At 46.9% G+C, this 12,268-nt stretch overlaps 1 protein-coding gene across 6 annotated transcripts in view; it reads left to right on the top strand.

The window, feature by feature from the left end:
- MYLK (myosin light chain kinase) overlaps nt 1-12,268 on the top strand; it is a 263,098-nt gene that overhangs the window by 248,319 nt on the left and 2,511 nt on the right. For 5 of the 6 annotated variants that reach the window (XM_034659553.1, XM_019803103.2, XM_034659569.1 and 2 more), the window contains 4 exons: nt 882-1,034; nt 3,472-3,595; nt 8,441-8,570; nt 10,016-10,147. In XM_034659553.1, the coding sequence (XP_034515444.1) occupies nt 882-1,034; nt 3,472-3,595; nt 8,441-8,570; nt 10,016-10,147 (539 nt within the window). The remainder of the gene's footprint in view (nt 1-881; nt 1,035-3,471; nt 3,596-8,440; nt 8,571-10,015; nt 10,148-12,268) is intronic. The other variant, XM_034659556.1, reaches the window with a different exon arrangement.

The following is a 12,268-nucleotide window of genomic DNA, read 5'->3' as shown; positions in this document are numbered from 1 at the left end:
TGATATTAAGCTTGAATGAGTTCATCTATCTTAAGCTGTTTGTCCAGTGCCTGGCACATAGTAAATGTTTGCTGCCATGATGCTGTTGATGGAAGAGGGGATGTAGAGTAAGTAAAAGTGGTGAAGTGGTAGGTCCTCCATCATATGGAGGAGGAGAACATGGCACAGAGAGATCAGGAAAATGTCCCAGATTACCAGAGAATGAAGAGACTGCGCTGTTTCCTCCGCCTTTGTGTGTCTTCGGGAAGCTTTCTGGTTTGGCCTAAGTGCCTCAGGCTCACTGGTGTAGACGGATCACCACACCCATATGGCTGATTCGAAGTCTGCTGTTGGTCCATGCTTGCTAAGCATCCCGGGTGTGCCCGGCCCTGTCATTGCTGCTGGCAGGTGTGAAGATGAGAGGTAGAAGGGAGCTGAGATAGCCCAGTGCGTGATGAGTGCTGTACCATGGACTCGTCCCTGGTGAGGGTGGCAACAGGCCAGAGAGGAAGGGAGTCTTCTACCCAGGAGCCTTGGAGAAGGTTCTGGGCTTTCGGCAAGAATAGAGGACAGGGAGGAGGGGCCCTGCTGTGTCCTGCCGAAGCTGTAAACTAAGTAAATTCCTTTCCCTCAGCCTCACAGGCAGGTGGTGACAAGAGAAAGTAACACCCCAAAAGTACAGTGAGCACTGAGAAGAGTCAGGGCCATAAAGGCCCGGGAAGCCACACCCTCTCTTCTTTTCTCTGGTGGGAGGAGAGACAGGCACAAGGGTATTATGGGCACAGGACTTTGCGGGCCCTCACCTTTGACCTCGGTGACACTCACTTCGGGGGATCATCCCACACTGCCCTCCCTGCCAACACCCACCCCCATTCACCTGCTATCCTGCTCTTATCTTCCAGGGTTAGTGGACTTTCCCCCTTCATGGGTGACAACGATAATGAAACCCTAGCCAACGTTACCTCAGCCACCTGGGACTTCGATGATGAAGCGTTCGATGAGATCTCTGATGATGCCAAGGATTTTATCAGCAATTTGCTGAAGAAAGATATGAAGTAATGAGTTGACTTTTCCATCTTTTCAGCTTCCCCACTCCCTGGACTGGGGTCCGGAAGCAGGGATGTCTTTTGCCCGCTGTAGGTCCCCTCTTCCCTGAGGAGAGAGGAGCAGGCACTGCGAGTAGTGGGGAGGGGAGGGGTCTTCCTAGGCCCCCCGCTTCCCGGTTCCAGACATCCCACTGGTCTTTAGAAGCACATAAACCTCACTCGAAAAGCAACCCTTGACCGATGTTGCAGGGAGAGGAGCAGCTTGTCGTGTCGTGAATAATGACAGCCCCTTGTGTTTTCTGTGTGTGTGTGTGGCCATGGGAGCCATGCTGAAACCTCAGCCCCTCTTCGGGGGGCTTACTCAGGAAGTATCCTATTTGTGGCCCCTGATCGTACCCCCAGGGCTAATCCAGCGTGGTGTTTTTTCATATCTCAATGACTTAAGAACTGCTGGCCTGAACAGGGTACCTACTCCCACTGGCCCCAGTGGGGCTGTGACTTCAGACCGCTGGCTCAGCCCTGTCCCTGAGTGGTCTCTGGTGTGGTCTCCGGTGGAGGGACACGTAAAACAGCGACCAGTGGGAGGCCGGGGTGTTGGGTCACGTGGACAGCCTGAGGCTGTGAGAGCAGGTCAGACACACAAGGCGCTCTGTAAGCGTTCCCATGAGAGAAGAGTGGAGCTGCGGAGGCCAGGGCAGGGGCCTCGGGTGTGGCTAGCAGCATTCGTGGGTGAGGACTCTCTGGGTGAGGGAACTGGCGAGAGGACAGCAGGGAGGCGGGAAGGCTGTGTGTAGGGAAAGCTGGCCTGCCCAGGGGAAGGGAGCAGCGGCTGTGTGATGAGAGCAACTGGCCCGTTGGGTGCCTTGCCCGCTCTATAAACGGGTGGCCAGACGACGCAGGGCCTGGCTCCAGGAGCCCCCTGGGAGCATTTGGCAACAGGGAACAGTTCCAAGCTTTATCCTAGAAGGGTGGTGGTGAAGAGGTGGGGCACCAGAGTGTGGCCCGACTCCACAGGCAGATGACTGCGTTAGCCAGGTGACTTTGGGGTGCAGGCTCCACCCTGGCTGCCTGGCCCACAGAGCCCCTGAGGCTACCAGTTATCTTGTTCCCCTCTGGGAGAAATCCTGTTTGGGAGCAAGAGCACAGTTGCTAAAAGAGCAGAGTTGGAGGGTCTGTCAGATGGCTCTAATTTTCTGGCTGTGTGTCCTCCTCTCAGTCCTTTTGAGATACCTCAGGCCAAACTCCTCCAGTTCAGTGAGGCCTTTTTAGCATTTTACTCTTACAACCTTTGTAGCAAAAGTAGGCGTGACCCAGGCAGACTCTGGATGTCGTGTGGGCCTAGATGCCCTTCCGGTGGGAGCGATCCTCACTCCCAGCGTGCTTCGTGGAAATGCAGGCCTCCTTCCTCGTAACACTGGCCCAGGATGGCTTTTGTCCATCGAGCTTCATTCATTGAGGATTTGGTAAATGAGGTATTGTGTATATACCCGTTTTCTCATCTGACCCTGAATTATTTCAGTACTGAGCTGTGTGGCCCCTCTGTGCTCGTAAAATGGATTCACAAAAGATCTGATTTCCAATATCAAGACATTTGAGTCCCATAAACTCTTAAACTTAGCGTTTCTTTAACCAGAAATCTCCATCTATCCATACTGTAAAAAATATTTTTCTATTATAAAATACATGTAAATTGTAGAAAATTTGAATATAGGAACATTAAAGTAATCCATAATCCCTTTATCTAAAGATCACTACATTTTGCTATACGTAGCAAATTTATTTATACTCATTTTTCTATGTATGTTAATATTTGGTTCTTTGGGCTTTATTAGTCCTTTTACAATTAAGGCAATGGCCCTGAATTATTTCTAGAATCCCAGAGCTTTCAGAAAGATTAAATGACTTTGAGTGCAGTTTCTAAGGTTGTCATAATTCATAGGTTGTATATAGGACATACTTCTGAGTTTTAACAAGAAAAACCTGACACTCAGCCAGACCATAAGACATGTGAGCTCAGTGATTCTCAGAGATTTTGGCCTAATGTTTTACTCTCCCCTCCACCCGACAAGGAGACAGAAAGATTAGGCCTCCACAGCTCCCTGCCCCCATGTGACCAGTAGAATGACCCTACCTTAGAGTATCATTCCCAGATATGTCTGCCCTTACCCTTCCTAGACTCCAAGGGCAGGTCATGAGACTCCAGTTGCTTACTTGGTGGTTAGGCCTTAACACTTCCTGTTCTGGGTCTAGTCAGTGTAACCAAGACCAAGAGAGGAAAAAGGCCAGGAGCACTGTGACCCTGATCACGGTGTATGGACTGGGAACAGAGAGAGCCCTGGGCTCTGCCCCATGTGACCAGGGACAGGTGACCTCCCATTTCTGATCTGACCAGCAGTCTCTGAGGTCCCCTCCTGCTCAGAAATCCTCTGATCTCTGCCTCCATCAGAAACCGCCTGGACTGCACCCAGTGCCTTCAGCATCCATGGCTAATGAAAGACACCAAGAACATGGAGGCCAAGAAACTCTCCAAGGACCGGATGAAGAAGTACATGGCAAGAAGGAAATGGCAGGTAATGCAGGTGTCGCTTTGGACTCAGATGTTGCCCCTCACGTTTGCTTTATCGGAGCTATCCTCAATCCAAAAATATTTGCATCTGTTTCTGAAATAGTCTGGGACCAAGACTGACATTTCATGCCTTTGTGGCTAGAGTTGATCCTTGAAGACTGTTTGGCAACCCTGGAGAATGTGATCTTTCTAAAGGCAGTGTGATGGCCTTTAATTTCTTTATAGTGAAGGAGGAGGGCACCGGATCTACAAAGAGAGATATGATCCCCACCATCTAGGGAGATTGTATGTTACTGTGTGTCCTTGGGTGAGTGACAGCCTTCCCGTGCCTTCATATTCTCACCTGTAAAATGGGGGATAATAGTGGTACCAACATCACAGCACTGTTGGGAGAATGATAGGACGTGATCTTCCTCTGGCCTTGAGCACACTGCATGGCACATAGTGTTCACAAATGATGCCAGTAGCTCATGCATAGGGAGGGCTGGCCATATGTCAGGGAACATTCTATGCCATGAGCCTTTTAATCCTAGGAGGCAGGTACTATTATTATCCCCGCTTTACAGACAAGCTGAGGCAGAGAAAGGTTAGGAAAGCCACCGAGAATCATGTAGCTAGTACGTGGGAGAGGATTCAAACCCAGAGCCTGGCTCCAAAGTACAGTCTTAACAATGGCACAGAATTGCCTCTGATTAATAGCAGACGGATGAAATTGTTGTCCAAAACCATAGAGTATTTGTCATCAGCTATTTTATTTTTATTATCGCTATTAGTATTACAAAATTTCTGGGCTATTGGAGGGTACAGGGTTTCTAGACTCAAGGAATGTATAGTGTAACAGGCAGCTGAAGCAAATGGACATAAAAGGACATAATGCACACCGAGAATCATAAACTATCAGTATAGCCTTCCACAGCCATATATGTGAGTGTGGAGGGGAGAGGGGAGCCAGGCACGCCAGAGTTGGATGTGGTTGTGAGGAAATGCTGCCAGGAGCAGGACTTTGAAAGTGGTCACGGAAAATGGGCTAGAACAAGAGAAGGGGGATACAGTATAGATGGAGGAGAAGGTACAGAGGTCCTCACCCTGACAGAAGCAGAGACCTCTAGCTGGGCAGCTGGGAGAATTAGGCCATTTAAAACTGGTCTGTGTGGCAGACAGGAAGGAAATCTCTATTTAGGGGCAATTGGGACACTGGTAATTTGCCATACAGCATGACGAAACCGTGGTCACTAAACCCTCAAAAAGCACAACTTTGCACAGAGGTTGAGAGGAGCAGAGGCGAAGGGGGTGCTCAGGGTGCGTGGGTTTAAGGGACTACTGCCCGCTGAGTGGCTCAGCCAGGACTCCCTCACAATGGGAGTCAGTTCCTGGTCAGCCCCCAGTGAAGGTTTAGGGGGACCTCTTGACTCCCTCAAGTGTCAGGTGACTTGGAACACCTGTGTTGCTTACCTTACCCTCTGGTATCATTAGGATCCAGTGAAATTGGAGTAACTAATATTCTTAAAACAAAAAGGGGTCCACAAAATCATGGTTGGCTTTATTAATGATCCTATGGCCAGTAGATCTCAAAGAAATAATGGTATTTCTGGAGTGGATAGGGTGGCTGGTGGCGGGTGGGGGGGGAGGTCCTCGTGCAGCGAGTCTCATTGGGTTTTGCTTGGATGACGCCGCGGGTTAAGAGGCAGCCTTATCACTTCAAGCTCTCTGGGAGCATCGACACATCTCTTAATGAACCCAAGCCAGAAAGGACCTGAACCCAGGGGACAGGCACAGAGAAAATTAAATGGAAAAGGAAATAAATGGAATTTTTTAGTCCGATGGGTCAGGGAACCATCATTTGTGCTGATATTTTAAATCACTTAAATTTTTTTCTCCTTGTTAACAGTGTTATTAGCCATAAGGCTTTCTGGAAGTGAGAAGGGAAAGAAAAGGATAGAATTCAGAGGAGGAACCTTAATTTCCTATCTTCATATAGGTAGCAGCATTTGAAAATGGGTTTTCCACAAAAATAATGGTTAGGTTTCACAAAATTACAGCTTTAGTCCTGAAAGACTCTCATCCTGGGAAACCCCTCGGTCCTAGGCAAACCATGGCTGGTTAGTCACCATTGCCGGCTCTCCCAAGGGAGGGAGTCTGTGCGGCATTAGGGAGGCCAGTACAAACAGTGCCCGCCTGGAGCACAGGAACCCAGCCTTGGCAGTCACCCTCAGACAAGAAAAAGACTTCCTCAAAACAAGGATGAAACTTAGGGAATTGAAACTTTCTTTCTAGGTGTTCCAAAAATTTCTAAAATTCTTAGTAAAGCTGTAACCACTTTCCACCTCAAAGGCATGAAACTGGAAGACTAGAACATACAGATATATTTCTTTTCCAGTTGCGACAATTTCTCTACTGGTATTCGTTTCATAAATCAGTTCCCAAAGATTGAATCTGACATAGATTTTTTTTAAGATTTTCCTTATTAAGCACTTCTTACTTTTCTCCCAGTTTTAGAAATTATATGCTGTAATACTCCATCTGATGAAAATTTCCCCCTATGGGGAGCCTGTTTGTTTGTTAATTTGATTGGCTCCCTTCTCTGAAATACCCTTTTAATCTGTCTTGTTCTGGCAACTTCATATTAGTCCTTTTGTTAATGAAGAGGAAAAACTTCCTTATCCCACACCACACAAGTGAAGACAGTCCTGACCAGTCACCATCAAGGCGTTTGGAATTAGGGAGCCCATCACGGGCAGTTCCCTGCTACACAGTCGCATGTATGAATCATAGTCTCTCTGCACAAGCTTGGAGCTATAGGGAGATTTGAATCTTCTGGTTCAAGACCATGAGGTCCACAGAGGGGAACTGATTTGCATAGTAATGTCGCTTTGTTGAGAAAGAACTCTCTGAGTTGAGTGACTCCTGGTCCAGGGAAACCAATCTGTGTTGGATAAAGGGAATCGAGAGCCAGAAGGGCTGGGTCTGAGAGTTTGGCTGACTTGGTAGTAGTCTGGTCTGACGTCGATTCCATAGGGAGGGCTGCTGTGGCTGGCACCTCCTCTTGCCCCTTCCTGAGGTCAGGATGAGCTCCCATGGGAAGAGCTGGGTCTCTTCAGCAAGCACAACAAACAGATCAATGATGTCACCAGAACAGCCTCTCCCAGCAGAGCATGCAAGGCTGCCAAGTGGGCTCAGTCTGCAGGTACATTCTCTGCAGGGCCAGGGGCCTCTGCACACAGCTAAGTTGGTCCGTTGTCCTCTCTCATCTTCTTCCCCCACCCCCACATCACCTCCACCTGGGGCTTCCGGAATTCTGTTCAGAGGAACACAGCTTCACCATGGTGACAGAGGGCCAGAAACATAACCACGCCACAGTGATGTATGGAAGAGGGCGGATGGCCAGAGGACAGAGCAGGATGGAATGTCTGTCCAAAGTACATGAAAAGAGTCAGCCACAAGGATGGCATGTCACAAACAGAAAAGTGGTGGTGGTCATAGCAGATCTCGGCTTAAACCACACACACACACACACACACACACACACACACACCCGTTATGAGTCCTTAGTGCCCTGTGATTCTTTACTTTCAAAATAATCTTTTTATGGAAATATCCTGGCTTTCCAGATAGTCCAAGATTGTGAGGCTTTAATGAAATACTTGAGCACATGAAGTTAGTTGAGGAGGAAGTGGCTTTGCTGATGCAGCTTATGGCCCATAGGTGAGTGCTAGCCAGCGGCCTGTGTGCAGGCTGTTTCTTTCCTCTCTCAGCAGCCAGTCTGCAGTGGCATCTGCCCTCTGGACATACAGCATCTGGATGCCTGAAAAGATGCTCTGGGTACAGGGTTGGAAAGAGTTGGTGATGCCTTCGTTTCTCACCTTGTCATTCCACTGACCTTAGAAAAGGGGTGGGAAACTTCACTTGAAGGTGAAACCTTCAAGGACCTGTGGGATCAGAAGGTGAAGGAGAAACACAGACACAACTGTATACTATAGGGGAGTTCCTAAATTCTAAAGCATAGGACCTAAATCCTATGCTTGGTAGAATTTTCACAATGCAAAGCAAGTTTTCATCTCAAGTTCTGGCATCCTTTTCAGCAGAAATTCTGTCCTCTCCCAAAGTTTCTCATCTCAGAAAAGCAAAGTGCCACTGCCTTTCATTTCTTTGGGTCCTTCTTTTTGATGCCTGGGTGTACATCAGGAACACTCCTCCAGAACCTCACTGTGCATTCACAGACTTGCAGGCCAGTCAGAGTGTTTCTTGAAATCTCTTAAGTATCTGACTCATAAACAGAACTGATGAGACCTTGGAGATCATCTTGTCTAACCCCCTCCTTATATAGGGAAGGAAACTGAAGCTCAGAGAGGTTAAGCGACTTGCCCAAGGTCAGTAGAATGCTTTTTCTTTTTTTTTCTCTACATCATGACCTGTGGGATCTGTAGTAACTTCTCTGGACCAATTAAATTCCTATCACTAGTATTGTTTTACGAGAAACAGCCCCACTGGGCCCCATCAGCAATAAGTCTTTGGAGCTGTCTCAGCCTGCAGTTGCTTTATATAAACTATCCCTTTTATGGGAGTTGAAGCACAGTATGAAAAGGGTTTTTGTCTCATGTTGACCTTGTTTAGTCACATTAACGCACACATTGGTTCCAGGCCCCATTCCATTCTCCGAACATCTTCTGACACGCTGATAGTGCTGAGCAGAGCAAGGTTGGGCTCACTCCTCTGGCAGAACCTCAGCACTTGGGAGGCCCTCGTTTCAAAGACAGCTGCTTCTCCTGGGCTAGGCTCTTGTCCCCGAACCCCGCTGCCCAGCTGGAACCGGGGACGCTGCCTGAGTCCAACCCCGGTGTCTATTTTCCAGAAAACAGGCAATGCTGTGAGAGCCATTGGAAGACTGTCCTCTATGGCAATGATCTCAGGGCTCAGTGGCAGGAAATCCTCAACAGGGTCACCAACCAGCCCGCTCAATGCAGAAAAATTAGAATCTGAAGGTAAGGAGCTCCCAGGAAGATTTTTCTCCAGCCAGTTGGTGAGAAAGGAAGGGTTGGGGATGGAGGGACATTTTGAGGTTTGGGTGGGGGGGGGGCGGCGTTCAGGTTTTTTTTAATAATATAAACTACAAGGGTTAAATTCAGAACTAATTTCAGGCTTCCCTGACAACAATTACTAAGTCTAATAGTTAATCTTTAATTGTTCAACCTTAAGTTTAACTATTTTCAGAGGGAAAGTTTTGTCTAATAGAACCAGATGAACTCCGCTGTTCTTTTCCCTATATTTTACATAAGAATTAGCGAAGACTTCATTAAAACCTTCTTTTCTTCTCATTACAGAAGTGATATTTGTATATTGATAGGTAAACATAAAAAAAATATAGTAGTATCTTTTTAAAAAATATCCTTACATATTGTGTTTTTCTTTTTAAAAAAATGAACTATAGTCCATATTCATTTGGCATTTCTCATGATGCTGAAACATGTCATTTGGATGGGGTAGACTGTGCGCTGGTCTCCTGGAGACCAGTAGGGCTAGTTATTTGCACACCATCTTCGAGATCCTGCCCTGACCGTCTCCTCAGTGAGGGCCTTGGCCTCTTTATGCTCCAGATGCACGTAGGGTCTGGCCCTTATCTTATCAAGGCGCCTCATTTCGCCAAAGACACCCCCTACCTCCCGCTGCCTGGTGTTTTTGGTATCCAAAGGTGAGAAGCTGAGTCTAGATCCCTCTTGTTCATAAAGGCAGGGTAACTGGCGAGGCTGCTTGCTGGGCCACTCTGATGGATTTGGGGGCATAGTGTGCACCACATGGGCCTGGTCCCTCCTGATCCACGCTCCCCAGATGACCCAGAAATAGCCTGAAGGGAAGGGAGAGGATACAGGAGCCCCCCTCCCCCCAAGTACAGCTTTTCCCTGAACCAATCCTAAATCCCTGGTCCACGGTCATACAATGGGAAGGCAGTGTAAGCGTAGAGAACAGAACTACAGGTAGGTTGAAGATGCATCTAGGACCCAGCTCTTCCTTCCCGAGGAGCAGGTAAAGGGCCTGCTACTGCAAGAGGAGGGCAAAGGGGGGACAGAGATTGGGAAGGCTGGTGTGGTTTGTCCTTCTTAGATACCCTCCACTGAATCCTGAAACAGCATGGAATGCAGCCAAAAATCCTTTTTAGAGATTATTTCCTTTTTCAATGTGTCAGCATAAGGGAAGGGGGGAGTTCAAACATTTCCGCAGTTTGGTCACGGTTCTCTCTGCTGCCAAAACCTTTTGGCAGCAGGCCAACCTGTCCCCAGGAGAAAGGTGTGCTTGATTCAGTCCTCTAAGCCACATTATTTGCTGAATTATAGCAACTTAAAAAAATAATAATAATTCAGCTTTTTTAAACCAGGGTAGAGGAGAGAACAAGGAATGGAGAACTGACCGCATTTCCTTCCCTGTCTCCTAGAAGATGTGTCTCAAGCTTTCCTTGAGGCTGTTGCTGAGGAAAAGCCCCATGTAAAACCCTATTTCTCTAAGACCATCCGTGATTTAGAAGTTGTGGAGGGAAGCGCTGCTAGATTTGACTGCAAGATTGAAGGTAAGTTGTAGCTATTCTTCCCTTGACTACAAAAGGGGTGTGGTGGACTGGTGGGCCCTGCTGTGTGCCCCGGGCCAAATGTCCGTTCTGGGCAGCCAGGCTGCCAGGACAACTGGGCCAGGAGGAGTTGGCCTAATGCTCCCACTCCCCCTCCTGAAGGTTGGTGCCACTCAGTGACTCGCCCAGGACACCTTTGCTATTCACATCCTTACATCAGCCACTAGGCTCAAGTTAAGAGTGGTTTACTGGGAACCAGTTTGGTTACAGAACATGCTCAATGAAATGAGCTTCGCAAGCTTCTGGGAAGCGTGTGAACCGCCCACAAGAGGCTTCAAAGGACGGTGGGCATGAAGAGTACTGGGTGGGGAGTTGGTGGCTCTGCTGCTCATCTAGGGGCTGTGTGACCCTGGGTGTGATCTAACTCTTCTCAGCCTCAGGCCTTTAACCTTAAGATGATGTCTAATGGCTGCGTAGCTCTGGGGATGCTGTGAGAGGACATATGTGAAAAGAGGGAACTTTTTAAGTCTGTTCAAGGTGTCATGGAGTCAAGGGAGAAGTTGTGGGATTGGTAAGTGCAGCGAGGGAGCACGCCATGTGCCTCCAGACGGAGGGAAGCTGGGCTTTGGGTGCCTATGCCACGTTCCCCGTGCTTCTCTGCCTGCCGGGAAAAATGTGGCCGTAGAATTGTGAGTTGTTAGTGCTCAAGGGAACTTAAGGGATCTTGGCATGGCACCTGAGAAGTGAGCAATGATGGTGACACAAAGCATTTCAGTTTCCACGGATGGCAACATTCCAGTAAGATAAGGGCAAGAAAAGACAGGATTCTTTGTCTCAAGTCTGTGACTGTTGTGGTTGTGTGCCAACCAAAGTGGAGGGTTATCTCCCATTTCATTCTGACCAAAAAAAGCACAAGGGTTCATTAAGCAACTTTCCCAACGCTGCATAGCACAGGAGAGCAGTCAGAACAAAGCATGCCTCCCACATTCTGAGATTCTCCAGCAATATGACAAGATAATGCCTTTTGGGTAAAGTATCCCAAAGTGAGGAATGAAAAAAGTTTTTCTCCTGCGTCATTTTATCTCAGATTGCCTTGTAAATGCATTGCCTATCATCATCTTTCTCTTTTTCTATTCAATTAAAAAAAAAAGAAAAGGTAGATGTGTTGCCTTTGCTAGTGGGGTAGATGTGTTGCCTTTGCCAGTGGGGACCCTGAAAGCTCTGGGGCCAATGCTCAGAATTCTCACCATCACCACTGTCTTTGGGGCTTCTGAAGTTCTTTTTCCTTTTTAAAAATTATTACAGCATAGTAATTGTCATTTTTGTACTTTTCTCTTTGGGATTATTTCCTTTATTATTTGCATAACTTTGACTAGAGCAGCAAGGAGGAATTAAAGCATATGGCTGCAGTTTGATAAAAACAAAATCTACTTGAAAAGAATGTTAGAATTCTTAAGTTCTTATGTATCATTTTTATTCTGGATGGGGCTGTAATTTTTTTTTCCTGTAAAAGTATTTCTCCAAAACGTAAAGAAAAAGTCAGTTAGAATCATTTTTTGTAAAGGCTTATATGTGTGAGTATATACATATATCATATATATAATACATACGATGTGTATATGTATATAAAATATGTTTTTTAAATGCTGAACTCTCCAGAAACATGACTAATAACATAAAATGTGGTCAATTTCCAGTTATCTATGGTTGGCAGATTATCTGTCTTTGGATCAGACCAAGATAAATTTGCTTTTTTTTTTTTTATGCAATTTTATCAGCTACCTCTAACTTATGTATTATAGAGCTTATTATCAGCTTTGAGTTATAATTTACATAACATAAAATTTACCCATTTTAAGTGTACAATTCAATGATCTTCAGTAAATTTACAGAATTGTACAATCATCACAATCCAATTTTAGAACATTTCCATCACCTCCAAAAGATCTCCTGTGCCCATTAGTTCCCTTATTTTTAATAAAATTTAAGTTCAACTTCTATACAAGATACGAAATTTTTGGGGCGCCTGGGTGGCACAGCGGTTAAGCGTCTGCCTTCGGCTCAGGGCGTGATCCCGGCATTCTGGGATCGAGCCCCACATCAGGCTCCTCCGCTATGAGCCTG

The sequence above is a fragment of the Ailuropoda melanoleuca genome, chromosome 1, assembly GCF_002007445.2.
Source record: "Ailuropoda melanoleuca isolate Jingjing chromosome 1, ASM200744v2, whole genome shotgun sequence".
Taxonomy (NCBI): domain Eukaryota; kingdom Metazoa; phylum Chordata; class Mammalia; order Carnivora; family Ursidae; genus Ailuropoda; species Ailuropoda melanoleuca.
Note: the sequence above shows the minus strand (reverse complement) of the source record. Positions and strands in the feature narration are given on the sequence as shown.